Source organism: Nesoenas mayeri (genome assembly GCF_963082525.1).
Source record: "Nesoenas mayeri genome assembly, chromosome: 2".
Taxonomy (NCBI): domain Eukaryota; kingdom Metazoa; phylum Chordata; class Aves; order Columbiformes; family Columbidae; genus Nesoenas; species Nesoenas mayeri.
Genome location: NC_137543.1, coordinates 13850973 through 13875535, shown reverse-complemented (window position 1 = coordinate 13875535; position 24563 = coordinate 13850973). Strand labels below are relative to the sequence as shown.

Sequence of the window (24563 nt, the reverse complement as noted above, 5' to 3'; positions counted from 1 at the left end):
GGAGCAGGCTGCCTTGCCGGCGCGGGATTGGCTCGGCGGCGCGCGCTGAGCCCGCCCCTCCTCCGCTTCCCGCCGGCAGGGGGCGGGGCCGCCGGCCTTAAAGGAGACTCTCCGCGCTTAAAGGAGACTCCCCGCACCGCGGCGGTGTGCGGACTTGTGCCCCTCCGCAGGCAATCCCCGGCTGGGAGGTGCTGCGCGTCCCGCAGCCCTAACGCTGCTCCGGCCGTGCCCAGGGAGCGCCCGAGGTCAGCCGGGATGGCGGCCCCGCCGCGCGGCCGCGTTTCCTCGGGGAAGGCGTAGCCGGTGGCTCCCGCCGCGCCGGCACTTCCTGCGCCGTCCCCACCCCCGCCCGGGCCGGTCATGGCGCGGCCGGCGGCCGCCTACGAGGTGGCGGTGCCGCCCCGCCCCGCCTGCGCCTACACCAGCTGCTACTGGTAAGGGCCGCGGGGCGGGGGCGGCCGGGAGGGGCTGCGGGACCCGTGGGACATGTGGGACCCGTGGGACCCGTGTCCCCCTGCGCCAGGGGAGGGTTGGGCTGGTCATTGGGAACAATCTGTTCCCAGAAAGGGCTGTCAGGCACTGAACAGGCTGCCCAGGGAAGCGGTGCAGTCACCATCCTTGGAGGAGTTTAAAAAACCCATAGATGAGGTTCTGAGGGACGTGGTTTAGTGCCAGTGTTGCGTTTAGCGGTTGGACTGGATGATCTTGAGGGTCTTTTCCAACCAAAATGGTTCTGTGGTTCCAGTCCGTGAACTGGAGTTGCTGCTGGGCACCATCCAGCAGCCATCGCCTCTTGGCTCGCCTCGGTTCACTAGAAATGAAGGGGAAAAAAATAATCAGTTATTGTGTTTTGCAGTGAAGAGAACGTTTGGAAACTTTGTGACTACATCAGGAGTCGAGATCAATACCCTTTAGAAGAATTTTATGCTGTTTTCATATCCAATGACAGGAGGATGGTGAGTTGATGCAATCCGAGTGCCGCTATGGAGAGGTTCAGGCCTTCAGACTGCAGCCCAGCGTAGGTGAGATGTGGGCACAGGTCTTTAGACCACAGACCAACGTAGGTGAGACATAAGCCCAGGCATTTTAACCACAGCCCAGCGTAGGTGAGATGCTGGTGCAGCCTTTAGGCTGCAGCCCAACCTGTGAGACGTGCTCCAAAACCCTCTTGTAGTTCCTTTTGGCTGATAGGTGTGCAAACCACAGCACAGGAGATCTTTGAGTTATCTGATGCATTCAGGACCATACAAAGAGACATGATGTCCCTATGAGCTGTAGGGGTAATTCCTTCCTGTAATTTGTCACTTTAGGTGTAAGATTACGTTATGTGGTCTGAGATAGTATCTCAAACCTCATGCTTCTGAAAGGCAGAAACTAAATAAAGTTTTCTGACTGCAGCACAGATGTTAAGATGATGAAGGGGGTAAGGTAGCAACAAACTAACCAGTTAACCTGAGATTAATCTGAAAGGCTTTATTCACTTCAGATTTGTTCACTTATGACTTTCAGATTCCACTCTGGAAGCAGAAATCAGGACATGGAGATGAGCCTGTTGTCTGGGTAAGACATTCTGTTCCCTCTCAGTAACTTTGTAGTTGATAACTGCAAGATCAGACATGAGCAGTGTCAGCCATCCTCACTGTAACAAACTGCTACATTTATGTTCCATCAAAACATAAAACCCCACTTTTTTACTATGAGGGTGACAGAGCACTGGAGCATGTTTTCCAGAGGAGTTGTGGAGTCTCCATCCTTGGAGCTATTCAAAAGCTGTCTGGATACAGTCCCTGTCAGCTGGCTCTCGATGTCCCTTCTTGAGCAAATGACCTCCAGAAGTGCCTTCCAACCTCAGCCATTCTATAGCTTTATATTATTTGTTGTCCTTTTACATCAGATTTACAAAGAGCGTAAATCTGGTGCTCCTCATTACCATTCATAGTAAATTAACAGTGAGACAGTCAGTAAAATCTACAGATGACAAACTTTAACGTTTGTAAAAGTACATAACAGATTAGTGAAAATTATCTGGATATTGTTGAAGCTACCAACTCTGTAGAATAATGAGTAGATGTCTGTACTTATAAAGAGATGGAAATATCTGTGTAGGCCTGACAGATGATAAAAAAAAAAAGCAATATGTGTATTCAGGTGTCAGCAATTAAACTGACCCATAAATGGTGGCTTCGGAGTGTCATTTGATCAATTAATGATGAATTAATCAGTAATTGCCAATACAGAATTCCTTTTGAATATGTGTCATTACAGAGTTCTTTAAGTTATCCGGCATGGAAAAAATTCTGTTTCTTGTGGGAAATTCTGCAAAATAATCTGCAAACCTCTGAAGTTCTGTACTTTCTGAATCATTAATTCACTCCCAAATTATTGCTATATCTATGGTACAGAAAAGGTGTAGTTTAAAAAGAGATCCAAGCGTTACAAAGATGATATAAAAAGGAATAGGAGAGTCAGGAAAGGCCACTACAGGATGTGGATTTCTCATAAAAAATAATGGATTGAAAGATGTTTAAACTTTGTTTCAGTGGACGGTAGGATATGTAAAGCTGGTAGTTAATTTTTCTTACACTCTGTTACAGATTCTTCTGAATATTGTTGTGTATGTATAATACATTGATCCAGCAAAATAACTTACCCAAGATCTTTTTCATTCCAGTCCCTTTATGGTTTTGTTTAATATTTAAAGTGCCAAAAGACAGTTCTTCAAACTTTTTTGTTGTGAGTGGATTTAATGTAAGCTTTAGTAAGTTTTTGACAGCTACCTTCGATTGAATTTTGGAAAACAGCAGTGTACGTACCTGTCACCTAACATAAGTAACTCCAGTTTCTCTGAAGCTCCACCACACCTGTATTTCTTACCAGTTAAGGAATAAAACTGCACCTCAGAACCCAGGTGTCAGGACAAAATAGTTACCTTGAAAAAGTGTGATTTAGTACCCATAGATGTGTTTTCCCAGCTTCAAGAGCTACTACAAGAATTCGTCTTAATCCTACAATCCTCTTGATCTGAGCTGTTTCGTGCGTTTTCAGCTGCTTCTGGCAGCCAAACTCGCAGCACTCACAGGCCACGTTACTGCCACAGGTACAACATCCCTTAGTAGAAGACATCACTAGGTGGTTTTAATGTTAAGCTATCATATAATATATTGTTGTGAGCTTTTATTTAGGACTGGGTCTTAGCCAAAAATGCTTACCCTACTAAGCGTTTGCATTTTGGTGTTGGACGTGAGAGATTTGCTGTTCTTTTAGGAGCAGCGCACACTTTAGCTGTCCAGGCTTAAACCAAAGGAGGCTGCAAAGGGAGAGGGAGGATACCAAGGCTTCTGAAAGGCGCAGTGGGCGAGACAGACATTAGGAAATCTCTGTCCTGCTGCCAGAAATGTTACAGGCTTAATACTTCAAGGCCAGAAAGCAGCTTCTACGTTTTGTTCTGTACCTTCTACGTTTAGGAAGCTTTTTTTTCCCATTCTCTTTGCCACTTTCTCCTTAACAGCCGTTTAATAATGACAATTACTCTTCCTTCCAGGACTACCATGTTATTCTACTTCATGTTTCCAGTGGGGAACAGAACTTCATTTATGATCTTGACACAGTGTTGCCGTTTCCTTGTCCTTTTGACCTGTACAGTGTGGAGGCTTTTAGGCTGGACAACGGCCTTCGTCCAGAATTTCACAGGTGACAACATAAAAGACAAAAGACCGTGAATGTTATTTCATCAAATGGAAGCTGAAGTTCTCTTTGTGGGTGCATAGTGACAGAAGTTTTTTGCTATATTCCAGTCAATAAATGTACTGCATTATTTTTTTAAAGCTCCTTACCTTAATCATAAAATGCCCTTTTACTTCCTACTGTAGTTTTCTTGTTAACTAGTTAACTGCTTGGCATGATATTGCTGATTTATGTATTTAATGAAATTAACGCTCCTTGATGGGAGAAGGGGCTCTTGTTCTAAGTGACTAACGTGGTATTGTGTACGCACATCTTTTGATACTTTTGCATTATTACTTAGGAAAATCAGAATGATTCGAGCAGATTTGTACCTGATGACGTTTGCTTCAGACAGATCTCATATGAAGGATGCACATGGGAAATGGCAGAAACCTCCTCCTTCATACCCGTGCATTCAAACTGCAGGTAAGCTGCCAGAGCTCCTTTTTCCTGCTTATACTGTTGAATGACAGAGTCGAAGATGCACACAAGAAATAAATACACTTCCATAACATGTGTCCAGAAGCACATCCAGCTAGCTTATTATTTCATATAGAAAAGAAATAGGGCTATGAAGACTTTGGCACTTCCATTTCTGAACATGTAAAGCCTAGCATGCCTCCTGGCATTAACCATTACCAAGCGTTAATTACTGATCTTCTTAAACTGAGCAGAGGAGGAGAGGTAAGTAATACTGTTATTTTCTTACAGCAGGGAACTGAAGCAAAGAGACTGAGTATAATAATTTGCTTAGGGTCACAAAATGAAGGTTTAACATGCTGATTATACCACACTTTTGCTGGCAGGTCCCATCCTGCCAGCACAGGTTGTTTTGACAAGAGGAAGTTTTTAGGCTCTGCTCAGTGTGCAGAATTTGTCTGCACAAGTTGTTTGATGTTTCGCCACCAGGTGAATGGACCTGAGGACACTTTCAGGCAAACTGGCAGCTCAGCAAGTTTTTCCCTGAGCCTTAGGCCTCTTTGAGTGCTCCTATAGATAATGGCCTCTGGGCCAAGCAGGGCAGTGAAGGCTTGCCATCTCTTCTATTCTGTAGAGCTGCTTAAACTATTCTTATCATACAACATTTCAGCTTATAATTCTAATCATATGCTTGGCAAGCTGGCTAACATTAGCCATGTGTTCGTTTGTTCTCTTGCTTTCTTCCCAGATGGAGAAAAGTGAGGTGAAGTTTTGCTTTGAAAGAGTTTTCATGTTATTGCTCTGCATGTATGGTTTTGTTGCTTTTTTATTAATAATGCAGTACTGCTATGTGTTTATGTTAGAGAAGACAGGGTTAAAGGAACATGTTTTTTGTTTAGGTCCAAGTTTCTTGTGGCTTTAGGTTGCTGGGAAGTTAATTCTCAATCTTTACTAAGGAAGCTTGGTGTTTCACACTAGGGCAGAAATGAATTACAGTTGTGGGCAGGAGCACAGATGTAGTCTTCATTGTGAAGCTTTAGGTGTTTTCTGGACAATCCAGGCTATGAAGCACCTTAAATTCTATAGCTTGGTCCTTATCTCCAGTGAAGTTTTATACAAAGGTAGTACAGCGAGTGGAGAAGGCTGGAACTGCAGTTCACAGTTCACTGTTAGCTGGAGCCTTCTCCATGCTTAGGATGTTTTTCTTGTGGAAACCCATAGCTACAGACCCTGGAACTCTACCCTTACATCTTGCTTGGCTGAGCTTCACCTCACTGATGAGCAGCAGCCACATGGTCTCAACCAACCTCCAGATTGTCTCTGTGATGTTGGTAGATAGCGGAGACATCGTTCCTCTTATGCTTTATTTCCTTGCTCTGTGCCTTGCCATGCTGAAAGAAATATCCAGAGGTCATCCAGTCCAACACCTGCTCAAAACTGGGGTTCCTTAGGGCTCAGTCTAGTCTTGAACACCTCCAGCAATGGAGATACCACCAGATTTCTGGGCAATCTGTTCCAATATTTGACAACTATCATTGTTAAAAAAGAAAAAATAAAATAAAATCTAAGTTGGTAGCCTCAACAATATCCGGATAATCATTTCCACAATTCTGTCATCAGAATCTCCCATGTTTCACCTTGCTTTTTTTGCTGCTTACCCTGTCACCAGGCCACTCCAAGAAGCCTCTGGCTCCATCTTCTTTGTGTCCTCTGGTCAGGTAGATGTAGACAATGGTAAGGCCTCCCCTTCATCCTCTCTAAGACTGAACAGGCCCGGTTCTCTCAGCCCTTGAATATCATGTCCTCCAACCCCAGACAACTTGATGGATTTTCTTCTGGGCTCACTCCAGTATGCAGGAATAGATTGTATCAAGTCTAGGATGTCTAGTTCAAGTTATCTTTCTTTCAGTACCAGTTTCTCCAGATTTAGTTTTTGTCTTCCCTGTATTCACTTGAGATACCTTCTAACAACGCATAGTTCAGTGTGCACCGTGCTGTAAGTCAGGGAAGAGTCCGGGTTTAACTGCTTTGGAACTGACATGTGCTTTGACTTTTAGCTGAATTTAAGTCCCAAGCATCAGTGATGCAGTTCTGTAGATGAGCACGTGTCCTGCAGACCAGCATACAGGTTTAGAAAGTCAACAAGTGGAACTGGTAATTCTCTTCCTTCAAAGACGGTGATGTCTGAGTTTTATCAGGCATAAAAGCACCTTATTTTAAACTTGAGGGAAAAGTGGGTGGTAGACCTTTTGTTATCATCACAGAGCCTGGGGTATTAATGTTCACATCCACGCCAAATTCCATTGCAGATAACTGTTTTCTCCCTGCCGTTTCACTAAGATAGAGAAGTCTGCTTTCAGTGTTAATTTGTGTTTGCATAAGATTAAATTGCTTACATATTTCATGTTAGAGATGACTGCAATTTAATGTCTGACAGAATTGACCACCTATTGTTTTAGTATCGATTTATTTGTCAGGCACATTTAGATCAGAACATTATTATCATTATTATTTTGCTGTCATTTAGAGTACCCAAATTCCTAAGCTCTTGAGAAGATGATTACAAAAGCGTACAATGTTTTTATTTTACTTCTGTTTGCTATATATCTTGTTTGATGTTAAACAAGTGTTTGAAGACTGAAAAAATACAATTTTTTTTCCTTTTAAATGTACAAGCATTGTGCCATTAGAAAGAAATGTGCCCATGAACTCTGGCTATTTAATCAACACTCCTGTACTATTGTGTTGATACAATTTGCTATATGTTAAAACATATTAGTTACAATGTGCATACACTGTTCTTCTTATCCCACTTGGTTTTAAAGCTTTTAGTAAACTTTAAAAAGACAAGAGTGTTTGCTTTTGGTACTAAAATATTGCCTCTTCCAGAGAAGAGCAGCTGTTAAGCATGAATATAACACTTTAGAAAAGGAAATTCCTTAGTGTCTGGGTCAGCTGTAAGTTAAACAGGACCATCGTTAGAGTAATGTAAGTACCCAATGTGGAGCTAGGACAAGATAAAGGGACCAGTGATCCTTTCTTATGAAGTATACCAGGAAATGTTAATGCCTATGAAATTCCTTTTCAAATTGAATTAAGGAATCTCTATCACTAACCCATTAAGCATTTTTTTTACTACTACCAGCGCAAAAGGAATAATTCTTAAACTCTATTTGTCCTTCTCATGGGGTCGCAAAATAAACCTTTTAAAATAAGCTTATCTTAAGTGATAAATTCCAGGTCATGTTGAAAAGAATTGAAGCTGGAACTAGGTAATTATTTTTAAGAGAATCTTAGCATTACTTAAGAAAAAAAGACCCCAAGCCAACCAGCTAAACAAAACCACCTCACACTGCATATGTTAAGCATTAGCCTTTCACAACTGGCTCTGCTGTTGCCTTTTCGCAGAGCTCGGCCTCTGTGTTCCTTGTTGGCGTCGCTCCGGCCCCTGCTGTGCCAGGAGGAGCTGCCCAGCCTGCCGGGTGCGTGGGGCTTCCTCAGCCAGCCCTGTCCCCATGGCAGCTCTGCTGAAAGAAAACAGGGCCAGGCCCGATATTTTCTTCAAATAATAAAAAGAAGATACGATTTGGAGCACGGATTTATCATGGACACCTTCCTGTGTAGCCTCATCTATATGTTCCTGCTCTGGCAGGGGGATTGGACTGCATGATCTTTTGAGGTCCCTTCCAATCCCTGACATTCTGTGATTCTAGGGCTGGTGAGCCCAGCCTGGGGTTTTCTTTTAATTCTCCGCAAATTAATGAGATTTGAGTCTTGATGAGCTGAGCCCTCCTTAAGGCAAGCCAGTGTAAAATACAGCTTGCACAGTGCATTTCAGAATTCCTCGAACAGATGGTCTTACGGTTTATATACAACTGTTAGCATCGGCTCTCACACTGAAAAGCATTGGTTTTAATTTCAGTTCTCCTTAGGTGTTTGGTAGCACACTGGCAGGATTGTGTTGTAAAGGCTTTTTGTTCTTTTTATTATTATTAAAATCCCTCATAGCCATAAATGATGGGGTTTTACTTGTTTGGGTAGATTTTTGTTTTTGTTTTGAAGAGCATGAATAGGACAGTTGAGAAGTTCTGGCAGCACTGTGTATGACATATCTATGTAACAGGTGAGCTACTAGCCAGGCAGATGTCTGCAGTTTCACAGTATGTTTGGGATTGGAAGGGACCTCAAAAGATCATCCAGTCCAATCTCCCTGCTGGAGCAGGAACGCCTAGGTGAGGTTACACAGGAACATGTCCAGGCGGGCTTGAATGTCTCCAGAGAAGGAGACTCCACAGCCCCCCTGGGCAGCCTGTTCCAGTGTCTGTCACCCTCACTGAGAAGAAGTTTCTTCTCAAATTTAAGTGGAACCTCTTGTATTCCAGCTTGATCCCATTACCCCTTGTCCTATCATTGTTTGCCACCGAGAAGAGCCTGGCTCCATCCTCGTGGCACTCACCCTTTATATATTTATAAACATTAAAAAGGTCACCCCTTAGTCTCCTCTTCTCCAAACTAAAGAGACCCAGCTCCCTCAGCCTTTCCTCATAAGGGAGATGCTCCACTCCCTTCATCATCTTTGTTGCCCTATGCTGGACCCTCTCCAGCAGTTTCCTGTCCTTCTGGAACTGAGGGGCGCAGAATTGGACACAATATTCCAGATGTGGCAGAGTAGAGGGGAAGGAGAACCTCTCTCGACCTACTAACCACCTCGCGCAGCCCTTCGGCAGCCTTTATCACACACAGTCAGTCCAGGGTCTGTAAGCCAAGCCAAGGCTTGGCTGAAACATTGGCTTTCTAACTGCTGTTGGCAGAAGCCACAAGCGTCATGGCTGACAATGTCATCTGATAGTGCAGGGCCTTTTATTTTGTCCCTGCTTGGGGCAAAAGTGTCAGACTTGATTATAAAAATGAAATTATGCAAGAATCCCAGAATGCACCAGCTAGGTCTCATTGGCAGTGTGTGTGGGGGTTTGGGCAAGGAGGAAGGTGAGGTCTGAGCATGCACAAGTGCAAGCTGGTATAATAGCCACAGCACCTGAGAACAGCTGCAAATGTAATGTCAGTCTTAAAATGATGCTCTTGACCTTGTATAGATGTTATATAAAGCACTCTCCTCCTTGATTTTGTGGAGAAATTCCTTTTGGTTTTTCAACTGTGGCATCCAGATGTCTCTTTCATAAATGTTGCTGTTTGTTACTCTTCATCTGTCTCAGGGAAAGGAATTTGTGGTGTTCTTGTGTATTTTTGCAGAGCTGTTTCCTGAAGCTGCCAGGTCTAATGTAACATGCATGTCGCTCAGATACAGCACATGGGTAAGAAGAGTACTGCAGAGAGACTGTTATCTCCTGAACTGAGTAAGACTAGAGAGGTCTCCCAATGTTTTTTCTCTGGATAGCTCTCATACTGCTTCAGTGCCATCTACCGACCGGTTCTTAAACCATCCACTCTTTACAGGAATGTTATTGTTTGCTTTGTTAAAACAATTTTTCATTTCATTAAACTTCTCTGATGGACTGTGTTATGCTCTGCCACAGTCCTTCTGAATTTAAGAAAGTATTTTACTTCCTACAGACATTGTGACAGCAACTTCCAAGTTGCTAACAACAGCAGCTGTGTTTGTAACTCTGTTGGAACAATCCCCTTTGGGCTTCTTTACCATTCACAGAACAGTTTTATGGAATTATTATTCTACTGTGGTCAGTGCACATAAAGCAGGGGATTATTTGTTTTTTCAAATCTCAAACTACATGAAAAATCACATTAATATGAAAACAAAAGCATCTGGGAGGAAAAGCCAAGTGGGGAATTGGAAAACAGGCTTACCAGTCCTACCAGCAAGCAAGAGCTGTTATCCGCTGCTAATTGTTCTTGAGCTACAACAGCAAATTGGCTGAGCTGGTGCTATTTTAAATCCTCAAATAATCAAGCAGAAATTGGCCCTGTTCTGCCAGACTCACTTCAGCAGTAGGAGATGCTTGGCTGCACGTAAGGATTTTCAGCGTGCAGAGCCCAAACAGGTTAATCAGAAAAGAGTTTGGGGCCAGAACTCAGAAGTGGTGAGAGCTGGGATTAGGCAAATCACCAGCTGTGCCGCAGTGTGGATGTGGTGCAAACAGAGGAATTTGGGGGCTGGATTATGACTGGGGCTCCTGGGTCTGGGATTCCCAAACGTTGTCTTCCCTTCCTCGCTTATGCTGTCCATAATGGTAAGCCTAATTACACAAGCTTTTTGCAGCTGAAGCAAATTCCGTCCTATGGATTTTCTAATCCATTCATTAGAGCCTACTCTTGTTTGGTTCTTAATCCTTAAATGTGCACATGAATCATCCATGTTAAAATAAATACTTAAATATAGCAGGAAAGCTATAACAGTAAATCCAATGGCTCTCCCACTCTGTTCTTTAAATGCATTCTCTTCCAGTTTTCTTTTAATGGGCATTTAAAAAGATTTATTTGTGCAGATCGTCGGTGAGAACATGAAACAACAAGCCCACGGGTGTTTGTAGTCAGAGCTGCCCAGGCTGAGGAATCAGAAAACTCTGATCAGCGTGGTTCTGAATCAGCAAAGCTGGTACCAGGCCAGCTTCAGAAGATGGACCTATCAGGCACCTGAACCCCAAAGCACACACCAGCACTTTGCACTGAGCTCTCTGGGATCCATGAGCAGGACAGAATGGTTTCTGCCCCTCTGTGGGGGTCAGAGCAGACCAAACTCCTGGCAAAGAGCGGTCGTGCTCTGGAAACTGTGGCAGTTAAAATTTCCCTACCTTTGGCTTCATTCGGTGGTTCAGGATTCAAAGAAAAATAAGTGTTTGCTCCCAGTCTGGGTTTGTGCCTTTCTTCACCCGAGCATCCCTCTAGGCTACGGGCCGGCTTATGTCAGGTGTTCCCTCCTTTCTGGCCTCGCGGTGTGCCGGGGCACAGCAGGGACCACGTTCAGGGCTGGAGAGAGAGAGAGCACAAGCAAATACAGAGCAAATGCTTTAGCCTGGGGAATAACAAATTGTAGGTTTGCTAAGGGGTTGATCGCTTCTGAGAGACATTAAGCAACTTCCAGCTTTGCTGGTCTGATCTAGTTCCTCTGTAGTCAGTGCAAAAGCTGACTCTGACTTGGGTTCAGAACTTAATGGGGGAGTAGTATCTGATTTGTGTGTATGTGTAACCTGATTTGTGTGAATGTGCAGAGACTACAAGCACCTCTTGCATTGCAGTGCCATGTGTTGGTTGTTATTTGCACTCCAGTTCTTTGACGCTACTCGACCCTTCTAGGCTGCTGTTGTAGGGACAGGTCTTACTCTTTCCTACACATGCTGGTTCTAATGACTAGGGATGCTTACTGATATGGTAATGTGATTATTGCTATGAGCAGAGAGAGGGATCAGGGGCAAAAGCAGCATTTCGGAGGCTGAAAACAGATGTTTTAGTAGCACCATGCAACTTGTAGAATCTTGCTGGACTGCTGCTCAGTGTGCTATGAACTTTTTGCTATTTTGAACTGAACTATCAAGGAGTGGTTTTGGGGCATTTTCTTGATAGATGTATACCTGTGCTACAGAAGCTGCATGAGGAACTTAAATATTTCTGTTTTCTTGTCCTTTTTTAGATTCCAAGATGAACTTGGATGATTTCATCAGCATGAACCCCAAAGTGGGATGGGGCTCAGTGTTCCCCCTTTCAGACTTTGTGCATCGGTTTGGCAGGCAGACTGATTACAGCTATTCCTTGGAAGGACAGTGAAGTGGACAAAGAAGTTCTCCCTGCTTCTGCTTTGAGTGGGTGTGTTTTGTTTTGCTGCTCTTACATTGTATTTATGGTTTACATTCTGTACATGGAATAAATATTTGGGGAAATAGAATACCCAATCAGAAATGTCATGAACTGAATAAAAACTTTTATTTTGATAATGTAAGAATGATCTTGTTTTTAATATCAAATCAAAGGCTGACATCCCACCATAAGCGTATCACATTTCCATCTACTGTGCCCATATTGAAAAGAGCACTTACATGCTGTAAGAAAAGCTTTTGGAAAAATATATGCATAAAATACTGAACAATGTAGCTCTAATTGCTACATGTCACTGTATTTTAGAAATGAGATACAGTATATTTTCTTTATGTTATGATTTCTGTCACTTACAGTGGATCTCAGTCACCAACTTTCTCTATTAGGCCTTATTTAGCAGAGCCCTGAAGGTCAGACCCACAAAGGGAACATAGATTTAGCAGTATGATCTTGAACTCCCAAGCACTATGTAAAACCAGGTGAGTATCTTGGTTTCTGTGCTGTACGAGGGGAGAGTTAAATGCCTGCAGTTTCAGTTAAACTGTTCTAGTGCTGGTGGTTGCTGGAAGGTGTAGTTGCTTTTGCTTTTTATGCTGGGTGCGTATTCTCCCCTGCCCCCATGTGCTTGCACTTGGCATTTGTCTGCCCCGTGGTAATCCAGGGTAGGAAGCTAAAGCGACAGAAAGAAGTAAAGGTTTTGTTTTGTTTTCTGCCTCTTATCTCCTTGAACTGCCTTGCCAGGAGGTCAGACAGCTGCTCTTGCTGGTGTAAGGAAATCCACAGGGACATATGGCTGGGGGGAAGGGAATGATAAAGCCTCCCCCATACAGGGTCACTTGCTGCTGAATTTCTTCGGAGGTGATACCAAGCTGCATCCTGGCAGGGGAACCCGGGAAAGCCACCGCGTTGAGTGGGGGTTTGGAGCAAAGCCTCACATGGCCCTAAACTTGAGATTACAGAAATAGGCTAAAATGGGGTATTTAGTTCTCTGTTTTTGGACCTGTTCTACTTTACATACTAGCATATCGTGGAATCACAGAGCGGTAGGATAATTCAGGTTAGGAGGGTCAGGCGCTCTCTAGTCCCATCTGTTCAAATCAGGTCAGACCAGGCTGCCCAGGGCTTTGTCCTGTCAGGCCTTGGAAACCTACTGAGACTACAACAAACATTTCTGATGTACTTCAGTCTTGGTGGGGAAAAGCACAGTAGCAGGTTAAAGTATTAAGAGATTATTGTATCTGTAAAAACAGAAAAATTCAAAAAACCTTCAGAGATACTTATATGTATATTGCTGTTATATACATATCCTATTATTGTATCTCCCATCAATTCCATTAATTTCAATTACTCAGCATGTTAACAGCAGGGACAGACTTGAATGACTGTAGGATTGATTGGCTTCATCCAGACATCTCTTTTTCTGCGTCATAAGGGCTGAATAAATGTAGAAACTTGCACTTTATGTTTCCAGGTGTGGCACAGCTGGTTGGCTGCACAGATACGCTACTACCACACGGGTTCCTTGGGTGCCAGCATGGGCGATGCAGAGGCCAGTTGTTGGGGTGCTCATCTGCAGAGTGGGAGAGCTGATCTGTAGTTTCTCTCTCTGAACCAGCTTCACCAGAAGAGATCAAGATGATGGAATTCAGGATTCTTGATAAACTGGTGCTTAGAGCTCGCCTGAGAGGGGGCAGTTATGGATTTAACCAGATACACTTGTCTAAAAGGTTTGATTTATAGGTGTTTGGATGAAATGGCAGCTCTTCCTTCTCTAGGGATGTTCTGCATGAGGCTGATGTGTCAGGAATGCTCTGAGTGAGTGAAGATGTTGCATACTCGTCTTCAGTGATGTCAAGGCTGGTTGTGAAGGTGCACAACAGCAGGAATTTGCCTGCTCAAGTCTACATAGATACCAGCAGGACCATGGCAGTCACTGTCCCCCTGTACTCAGCACTGGTGGGGCTGCACCTCAAATCCTGTGTTCAGTTTTCAGCCTCTCACTATAAGAAGGACATTGAGGTGCTGGAGAGAGTTCAGAGAAGGGCAACAAAGCTGGTGAGGGGCCAGGAGCACAAGTCTGATGAGGAGCAGCTGAGGGAACTGGGGCTGTTCAGCCTGGAGAAAAGGAGGCTGAGGGGAGACCTTATCACTGTCTACAACTACCTGAGAGGAGGTTGGAGCAAGGAGGGGGTTGGTCTCTTCTCCAAGTAGCAAGCGATGGGATGAGAGGAAATGGCCTCAAGTTGCACCAGGGGAGGTTTAGATTGGATATTAGGAAAAATTTCTTCACAGAAAGGGTTGTCAAGCACTGGAACAGGCTGCCCAGGGAAGTGGTGGAGTCACCATCCCTGGAATGGTTTCAGACACTCCTCATAAGACTAGCGACTTAATATTCAAATGACTTTATACCACATATTTACATACGTATGGGGTACACCATATGGCAAAGCAGGACTCTGTGGGCTCATGCTGCTGTGAGATGTAAAATAATGTGAAAGCTTTGACATTGCTGCAGGACTGGATTGCTGGGGTGCAGTGGAACAGCAGGATTGGCATGTGCTCACATGTACTCCATGCTGTCAATAGCCTTTGAGACTTTTAATTTTTTTTGTGTCCAGAAGATGTTCTATTGTGTTCAGCATGAAGATGTGCTGCTCATTCACACTTTCAATACTATGATTTCTTACTGCAGCTTAGTTTTCCATTCACTTTCAACCTTCTTTACCTTATCTTCTCCCACAGTGAAGTCTATCTGTTGTTCAGTTTGTTACAGTATTGATACAATGAGAGCCCTTGTGCAGTGGTGTTTTGGACTAGATCACCCTTCAGTCAGGCATTGAACAAAGCAAGAAGAAACCTTCCCTGCCCTCAGGTCAGTTACTCACAATCCCATGGTCTCCCAGCTTCTGAATTCTGTTGGCCGCTGGAAAGTCTCCAACACTTCTCAGCATTGTAGGACAAGACCTTGATAGTCTTATAGTCATAATGGGAAGACATCCTATCTCACAGGCAGTTCCTCTTGCATACATCAAGCTAGAGAGGTGGTAGATGCCCCAGCACTGGAGACATTCAAGGCCAGGCTGGACGGGGCTCTGAGCAACCTGATGTGGTCGAAGATGTCCCTGTTCATTGTGGGGGGGTTGGACTAGATGAGCTGTGAAGGTCCCTTCCAACCCAAACTATTCTATGATTCTGCAACTGATGCAGTAAGCTACAGCATGGGATAGGACACCCACACCTCTCCTGCCGCCTTCTCTTTGCTGCCGCTTTCTAGTTAGAGATGTAGTCGATTTGATAACTATCCTCTTTTATTTGGCTGTTTGGGACTTCAGAAAAAACAAACAAACAAACAACTTCAAAAAACTTCTTCTTTCTCACACGCATTTGCTCATTCAACACATTTTTGCAAACAGACATGAGCAGGTCTGTCTGTAGAAGATACCATTTCTCAGTTGGCCAGCAGAGAGAGCAGTCAGCATTCGGTGGACGCGAAGGTTGCAACTAATGGGTTACGTATTGCCCTCAACTGCCTGAGTCTAATACCAGTGCAAGTCCTTCCTTGTGGAGGGATTTTGATAGATAAAGATCTGTTGCTGAATTAGTCAGGCTCAAAGGAATCTCAAGGCCGCTTCGAGAAGCTGAGAACAGAATCTGCTGTGAGAAAGAGGGGTGTTCCTCAATCAGCGGGGTCCTGGCGTGGCGTGAATCATCGGACGTATCATCAGTGAGACTCCAGCGCACGGACAGCCCATGATACTCATTTAGCGAATCCATGCTTGGAGTGTGGACGCATGATTAGAATATAGTTGCATATATAAGGAGGCTTGTTTCTGTAATAAATGGCTTTGCGTGATTCACATTGAATCGAAATGTTTGCTGAGTCCTTTATCGCTCCAACACTTCCTGCGCATGGAGGGCTCTATGTCAGCATCGTCAAACCACCTATCAGCTTTGGGGGGGTCTGTTCAGCATTCATACTCTCTATAAAAATGGGTGTGTGACACCTTAGAATTTCAGACTAATAGTTTCTCTATCAATATATGGATTTCAGGGCTAAATTTAGGTACCTGGGACACTGCAATCTGACCTGAGCTATAAAATGAGCTGCAGGGTGGCACTGGGGTGCATTTGTATGAATCAGATTCTAGTAGGATGAGAGCCTAGGTTGGGACATTCTGACCCGTGTGGCCTCCTCTCCTCAGCCCTGTATTGTCGAAGCAGAGCCTCACGTGTGCTCTGCAGCACTGTTGTTCTCCAAACACCTGCTGTAAAATGTCCATCTCTGGGGTATGCTATTCTTTTGTTGGAATTATTTTCGTCCAAATTTTCTTGGTTTTTTTCCTAATTTTTTCCCCTGTCTTTTCAGCAAACACAGGTTGTAGACTGGATGACATGAGAAAGCTGTTGCAGGGAATAGGAAGGTGTGAAAATCCCACCGTGTCTCAGCAGTAGTCACAGTTACCTCCCACCAGACGCCTTGCAGAACCATTACTGAGACACCATCCATGACCCAGGTGGTGACTGTCCCCCACAACTAGCAGGAGCCACACTGCTAGAAGGGAGGACGCGCAGAGCATCGCTTCGTGCATCACCTGGCTGAGCAGATGGCTCCAAGTTTGGTGGGGTTGCCCTCCTATGACACTTTGGATTTGCAGGCTTGGAGAATCTCATCTCCTCTTGAGGTGAAACCTGTCTGGACATCTGTCTCTCTTCAGGTAATTAGCTACTCAGAAATCTGAGGGAGGGAATGCTGGTGATTTTCTTCTCTCTTCTGGCTTCTTCCTTATGCAGGAGTTGGCCCAGTTGAGGCCAAGGTTAGTGAGCGTCTGGAGACATCTGCTCAGGTTTGCTCAGCAGCTGTGTGTACCCTTCCCAGTGGAGGTCGGCTCCTGACAAAGGTTTTTGTTTGTGATCATGGAGTTAGAAGCAAAGCTCTCCATACAAATGCAGCCTTTCAACAAGTTAAATGCAGCTGCAGTAGTGGTTCTGGAAAATCTCTCCAGTTTGACCTAAGGTAAACAAATATGGTTGCTTAAGTACCCTCAATGTTTCCTTATACTTACAGTAGGAAATACCTTGGATACTGAGGGCAGCTAAAACAAATCTAACTTAGTTATCTAAGGCCTCTGGCAAGTCCCTGAGCTTCTGAGTGAGCTGAGCCACTTCCTAGGCACGAAGCGTACCGAGCTTCGCTTTATAGCGATAAAAATAAGCACCGAAAGGACCTGAGCTGTGAACTGTCACTCACAAATCCACGTGAAGCGGCGTTATTCACCTGGAGCTCATTTTGAGTGTTGTGCTGGTGCAGAGGGAGGTGAGCAGGGTGTTTCCGACGAGCCGGATTCCTGACATTATATGATTATACTTAAAAGCAGGAAATGCTCATTTGGCCTCATTCAGCGTCATGCCGGCCTTCCCATGCAAGGCTATATCTGGAACCCAAACACTGCAATAATGCAGGGATCATTATATGTTATTTATTTTTTTTTTTAAACAGCCTACACAGTAAGAAGATGGTAGTAACCTCAGCCTTCCCTTCTTGTCAGTATGCAATTGTGGCGGCGTGCTTCCCACTGCCCCAGCTTGGCTGCTGGAATGGCAGTGCCCCAGCTCCGCGCTCCGAGCCGTTCTGCCGCGGCTTTTAACCATTTAGCTGTGAAGCTCCCTCCGCTCCCACCGCCTCTAACTGCTGGGGTGAAGCAAGGGTTTCCAGCCCTTGTTTATAGCCCATGTAATCAGTTTGGCTATTTATACTGTACTCATCACAGAGCACTTCGCTGTATGAAATGGGCACAGTTATATTTATACCAGTGCAAAAACAAAGTCATCATAAATCGAGGAGGCGACATTCAGAGTATTTTTTCCCTGCTATGTGACGCTGTTTCTTCAGCAATTCAAGCTTTTATCAGGCAAAGTCACGCTCCTAGGAAGAAAACACAGCCTGGTCTAAGTCAGGAATCCCACTCGTGTTTATCTGCGCCCAGTTTTCTGACTTGCGTGAAGTAAACGCGACTATTTAGTCAAGTAGCTTCTACTAGCTGCTACTTCGGTATGAATATGCGGTGCTGCCAGCAAAGTCTATAGAGTTGTCTCAGTACAACTGAAAGCAGAGTTTGATCCGCTCTGCCAAAGGTACTAAAAATACCTTTTAATATGCTAAGGTATGTGTCTGGCCAGAAGTTGTTTTCAAATTCGTCATTCCATGGAGTTGCTACAAAGTAAACGGAGCCCAACCAGCTCGGTCCTGAGGTGCAAAATAAGCAGTGCTGTGGGGTGCAGCCCCTCTCCCGGCCGGGGGGCACCAGCGCGGTGCTTTCCCCACCTTGTTCCCATCAGTAGGTTGGGAAGAAGGGACTTGGAGGTAATTTCCAGTGCCTTACATGGTGTATTTGTCAGAGGTATTTTACTGGGATGGTGGTTTCCTTAATCTGTATTATTATTTAATTTATTTGATAATTATTAAATTAAAAAACCAAAATAAAACAAACAAGCAAAACCCCCAAAATAACAGGTTGGGTATTTTTGATATCTGAAGGGCCAAGTGAGGGGCTTGGTTCCCAGCACAGAAGAGCCACAGATGTTCCCAGCGGTTCCCTACTCACCAGCCTTTTCTGCTGATCACAGAATCACAGAATGTCAGGGACTGGAAGGGACCTCAAAAGATCATCCAGTCCAATCCCCCTGCCCACCCAGATGAGGTTACACAGGGAGGTGTCCAGGCGGGTTTTGAATGTCTCCAGAGTAGGAGACTCCACAACCCCCCTGGGCAGCCTGTTCCAGTGTCTGTCACCCTCACTGAGAAGTTTATTATCAAATTTAAGTGGAACTTCCTATGTTCCAGTTTGAACCCATTACCCCTTGTCCTACCATTGGTTGTCACCGAGAAGAGCCTGGCTCCATCCTCGTGACACTCACCCTGATGCTCTCTGCAGCCTCGCTGCTTTGAACCTCTGCAGAAGCAGTGCCTGTGTCGGGGACCACGGCGTCCCCGCTGCCGACTCCCTGCGGGGAAAAGGCAGGCAGTGGCAGGACATTATCACTTGCTAGGTTTACAGAAGTCCTCAGAAATTGGGATTATTTGTGCTCATTCAATGAGCAAATGCCCTGCTTTAGCAGGTGGAGTCCACGGCTAAAACCCACTTGTAGAGCTTGTCCAGCTTTGAGGACATCTGAGGCCCGACAAGTGGCAAAAGGGGTGTTACCATCTTCATGGTCACTCGGTCTTGTCTGAGATGGCATCATTGTACCTCGCAGTAAGGTCCTCTGTTCTGCCTGCACACTGCAGTAGAGCCTGTTCCCAAATAACGTTATTAACTACTTCTTGCTGCTGCTTAATGCCGTTGAGAGAATGATCTATGGAGCTCCAGCGGTATGGCCATTAGCACGGCTGGATTAGCAAGTGGAAGCTTTGTTTCGAGCTTTCTGTAATAAAATACCACTGTGCTATGGCATGCAGGCTAGCTGGGGTTTCACTGCTGACTTAAGAAAACGAGGGCAAAAGGTGATTAAATATTAAGTGGGATGCAAGATCCCAGCTGATGCAGTTCATCCGGTAACCTGAGGATGGGCTGGAGGTAAAAGTGGCTTCTTGAGATACATGAGAGAGTATTACAGCAAAGCACCCTGGTCAGCAAGAGGAGCTTTGGGGTTCCTCTTCAATTTTCAACACTAAGAGACTTCAGGGGGTAACGTGTGCTCATGGAGAGGGACCCAAATGAAGACCCTTGGAGTGGCTGTATTCTTTTGTGTTTGCATTTACACCTCCTCCATAAATCAAACACCATTTCTGGCTGTGTTAAGACTGTCAAGCAGGCTATACTGACATCAGGCAGAATATATTCATGAAAAAAAAAAGGCTCATGATTAATGCAAAAACATTCCTTCCCTACCACAGAATGAGCCATGTCCTAAAGCTTCTCCTTCCAGCAAAGCTGCTGCTAACAAAAAAATTATTGATCTTCCTTGCAGTACAGAGCCAGGCTTCTGAAGGACGGCTTTTGTTACGTGTGTCTGTACGTCTGCATGTGTGTCCATGTGCCTATGTGCATGTATATAGATGACTTATGTCACAGCAGTGTGTTTTGCAGCAGATATTGGCTTCTATGCTTGATAAGCTCACCTCAGCATTAGCAATGAGCAGAATTAAATGATAGCGTCATCATTCCTGTTAGTTAGTTACCCACACCTTGGCTGCTGCTCCCTGGCCGGGTGTAAGGGCTGCTCCACTTTCTCCCTCACTGGCATGGGAATGTGGGTAAATTGGGGTTCTTTGCTTTCTGAGGCTCTTAGGCAAACATTTTACCACACTCTTAGTAATATTAATTCCCATCACCACCCCCCATCCCATACCCCCTTGAAAACATTTAAATATGTTATTTTTTTTTCTGATATAAACCGGTGCCAAAGTTGGTTCCTTTAGGAAGACAAACTGGCAGTGGAAACATTGACAACTATACAGGCAAATATTGTACTGCTTAAAAAACTTTATTTAGATTGCTCCATTGTGGGGGAGTTAGTTGTTTCTGTTTTGTTTTCTTCTGTTTTTCTTCTTTCTGGATGGCACTAAAGACACCATAAAATTAGCAACAGTATTATTCCAGTGATTGTACACTTCATATTCTGCACCTTCAAAATTAAAAGCAAGCATGATAAAGTAAAGCAAATAAACAGTCCTGAGGAGGACCTGATCCTTTTCCTTCATACTCCCACCGAAACCGAAAATACACCCCTGGGGGCATGTCAGGGGGCTGAGGAAAAAGCTCAGACACCGTATTGACAATGCTTTTGATCGTGGTGTGTTTTGCATCCAAACAGCAGCCATTTTTGGAGGGGGCAGGGAGGATAAGTGCACCCAGGCTTTCACTTTCCAGCTCTTTCCAAGCAGACCAGGTGCCTGGACTAGTTCAGGCTTAATTCGCACCCTGGATTCATTTCAACAGTCTCTTGAAACTCAAGTCTTACCCTGTGTGTGGGTGGACAGAGCGGTATTGCTGCGCTGCTGCCTGGGGTCAGCAACCCGCCAGGCTCATACTTTCCTGAAGGGCTAAGTGAGGGAATTTTGTATTTTTGGAGCCTCTAATTCAACTAAATAATAAGTAACTTTGGAAATATTCAAAAAAAGACCTTGAGGCCTTCGGCAGCCTGAAGAGAAGGGATGTGAGGTGTGTGACACCGGGGGTTACGGACCGGCCCTGGCTCCATGTGCCGCAGGACGGGTGGCACGTGGTGGCTTCGCTTTTGCAGCTGCCGCACGTGTGTGTGAAACCAGTTAACTCGTCTCTTTTTTTTTTTTAATTCTGCATTTTTTTTTCTTCTGCATATTTTTCTTCTTCTGAATGTTTTTCTTCTTCTGAATAATAAAATGCAACTTTTCTGCAGGAACCGGAGGAAAGGAATTACTGCCTGGGTGTAGCTGAGGGCAGAGTCTGCTTCATTATTTTCTGTGAAATAATTCCCATGAGGCCTTGTGGAAACCCAGCTTTTTTTATTATTATTATTTTTTTTTTCTTTGCATTTTTCTACTTCCTTAAACTTTCCAAAATACTCTGCTGTAACATATTTTCGCCAGTCACATGTGTTAGTGAGGACAGAAAAGGTTAAACTCTCCTTTCGTATTATAATGTAATTCATTTCCTGTTTTTCACAACTGTCTAGACACAGATCTAACGAGCATTAACCCTGAATCCCACCATTGGGTTAAAAATAGAGGCTTTAAATATAAAAGTGTGTGGTAAGAGAAAGATTGTAGGTTTCTACCTACTGCCAGGAGCCAGCTCTTTGGAAAGAGAAACATTTAATTGTCTATAAGCAAGAAAAAAAGAAAGAAGACCTGAGTTTCAGAGGTTTAAAAAGGCTCCTGGTTGCTTTATATATACCAGCAGCCATCCAGGCGCTGCTGAGCCATGGTACAAACAGGTTGATCCCCCTTCAGGAGTTATATTTGTCTGGATTTACACCTCCAGCTATACCCAAAAGAGAAAGAATAAATTCCACTTCAGCGGGAGAGCTATAAAAAGACCAGGAAAAAGCCATTTAAGAGATAACCCATGCTGAAAACTGTGATCAGGTTCTGGTGAGAGACCCGAGGACAAAATGTCCCCCAGGCTTGCATGAGGAAGGTGCACAAAATCCCAAAAAGCGGTTGCTGTGGTACCAAGAGGCACCTCATAGTGGGAAGGTGAAGCCACAGTGCATTGGGTCCCAGGCTGCCAAAGCATTTAAACACTTTTAGTCATCACTAGACCAGCTTAAGCTGGATCAGGGTTGGGCTGGATGCGGGCCCTAGGTTAAGCCTAGCAGTCGCCACATGGACACACAGCCTCCTCCAACACTCTCCCCACAGGCTGGGCTGTCCCAGGAGCAGGACAGAAGGAGATTTCTGGCCTGTAATGTAAGATAACCCCTCACAAAAGTGTGAGTTTTGCCTGTGGACGAAAGGCAAGGAACAAAACTGCAGAGCCCGGCCTGGCGCTGTGCACGGGCACAGAGCGAGGCAGCTTCTAGGCCATTGCTGACAGTTCGTCACACACACCATTCCCTTCACAGATTACCCACAGACACATCATTTTTTATGTACTTCACAAATAAGCTTATTATCACAGGCAAATAATTTTAACTCAGCGCTGAAAAGCCCTGTTAAGTCAAAACCCATGGCGTGCCACGAAGAGGAAGGACTCCCATCTCCTGAGCTGACCGTGTTTCTCCGTCTATAAAAGCAAACCCCATGGGGTTATTTTCTTGTTTATCCTGTGATGCTGAGCGTGGGCGTCTTTCCTGACCAGCACCCTGTTCTCAGCAGTCACATGAAAGCAGCAGCACCCTGGGGGTGCCGGGCTGGACCCACCACCCCGGCCACAAAACCTGGGGTGCTGCCTCCCATGCTCAAGACCTGTTCTGACCGGGACCAAAGCAATCCAAGGAAAACATATTTAAAAGCCATTAGTTTGTTTGTTTTCTACTAAAGAGCACAGTATACTACGCATCAAGAATTGCGAGGGATGAACTGGTGTCTTTCCAGCTTAGGGAAGGCCTTTGAACCCACACAAGTTATTTATAGAGCCTTTCAGAAAACAGCTCTCTCCCATTTCTGCAGTTTTGATGGCAGGAGCAGTTCAGGTTTTGTCAAAAATAAAGCAACCCTCTACATGATTGACTGGTGTTCACCCCACATCCCCTGTGAAGCAGAACTGAACTGGGGATGAGGGAAAGTTGAGGCAAAACTGAGTCATAATATTCGTTGTGTAAGTAGTTCTCAAAATGTATTTTGCCCAAACTCTTACTTCTTTATTAGGTTTTTAAGACAAATAGTGAGGGCACTTCAAGGAATTATAGAGGGTGACCTGTTATTGATCAAGGTAGGACCCTCGAGTCATAATATTTGTTGTGTAAGTAGTTCTCAAAATGTATTTTGCCCAAACTCTTACTTCTTTATTAGGTTTTTAAGACAAATAGTGAGGGCACTTCAAGGAATTATAGAGGGTGACCTGTTATTGATCAAGGTAGGACCCTCGAGTCATAATATTTGTTGTGTAAGTAGTTCTCAAAATGTATTTTGCCCAAACTCTACTTCTTTATTAGGTTTTTAAGACAAATAGTGAGGGCACTTCAAGGAATTATAGAAGGTGACTTGTTATTGATCAAGGTAGGACCCTCATCCTCTATCCCTGGGCGCTCTTGAGAGGGTGGGGATGTTAACAGCACTAACATGAAAATGGGAAGGATTATAGACAGAGCTCACAGACCCACCCAACACATTCCTAAAAAATATCAAGTATTCCTTTTAAATGATTGTCTGTTACAATAAGCAACAGTGAGTACGTTCAAAGAAAGTCTGAGTAAGAAACATGTATTAACAACAGCTGTCTTACCCCCTTGTTGAAAAGGCTCCAGTCATTTTGTAGGCTGTTCTATGTTTTCAGAGACTTGTATCCGGGGTTACGACCCTCTAACTATACTCCTGAGACACAGCATAACTACAAGAAGACTTACAAAACACTTAAACATACCTTATACGACAGTGCAAATAAAGTTAAAACCAAAGCATCTGCATTTCGTACTTATTTTTGTAGCTGGCGTAGCTTTTATGAGGCTATTTAAATATGATAACTTGTTCCAACCTATGGCAGATTTCATTTGCCTGTTCAAATGTTTTGCCTCAGTTGACTGGGAGTCCCTTCAGTGGGCTCCTACTTGCATTCCCTGTGAGCTCAGACTGTTGCAGTCTTGACTAAACAGATGCAACGGGAAAAAAGATAAAAATCAAAGTCATTTGTATAACATGCCCAGAAAAAAAACCCCAAAAACTTTTCCATAAGCCAGGAGTTGGAATTGAAGCTGTCAGATCAGCATGAACGCTAGAGATCTCTTCTGGTGCAACAGTCACTCCTGCACTTCGGGAGAGTACAGATTCATCAGCATGAGCTCCATGTGAGCGCTGTTTTTGCTAGAAGTGAGGGTTCCATTAAGCTCATTTTCCTTCGAGGCACAATGAAGCAACAGCTCTACCCGGAGTGTTCTACTGCTGCAACAACCTGAGTTCTGGATGTTCCTGCAAAAGTCTTTGCTTACAGTCACCAGAAGCTCAAGGCTGATCACATCACCAACTTGGAAGCAATGAAACAACCAACTCTGCGGGG

The 24563-nt window shown here is 44.4% G+C and overlaps 1 protein-coding gene across 1 annotated transcript; it reads left to right on the top strand.

Moving 5' to 3' along the window:
- Positions 1-37: 37 nt before the first annotated feature.
- On the top strand, positions 38-12032 carry NTAQ1 (N-terminal glutamine amidase 1). Its single transcript, XM_080339246.1, has 6 exons — positions 38-434; positions 857-956; positions 1510-1560; positions 3542-3690; positions 4025-4149; positions 11747-12032. Exons 1-6 carry the CDS (start codon positions 361-363, stop codon positions 11878-11880), a joined length of 633 nt encoding a protein of 210 aa, XP_080195372.1. The 5' UTR covers positions 38-360; the 3' UTR covers positions 11881-12032.
- The last annotated feature ends 12531 nt before the right edge of the window (positions 12033-24563 follow it).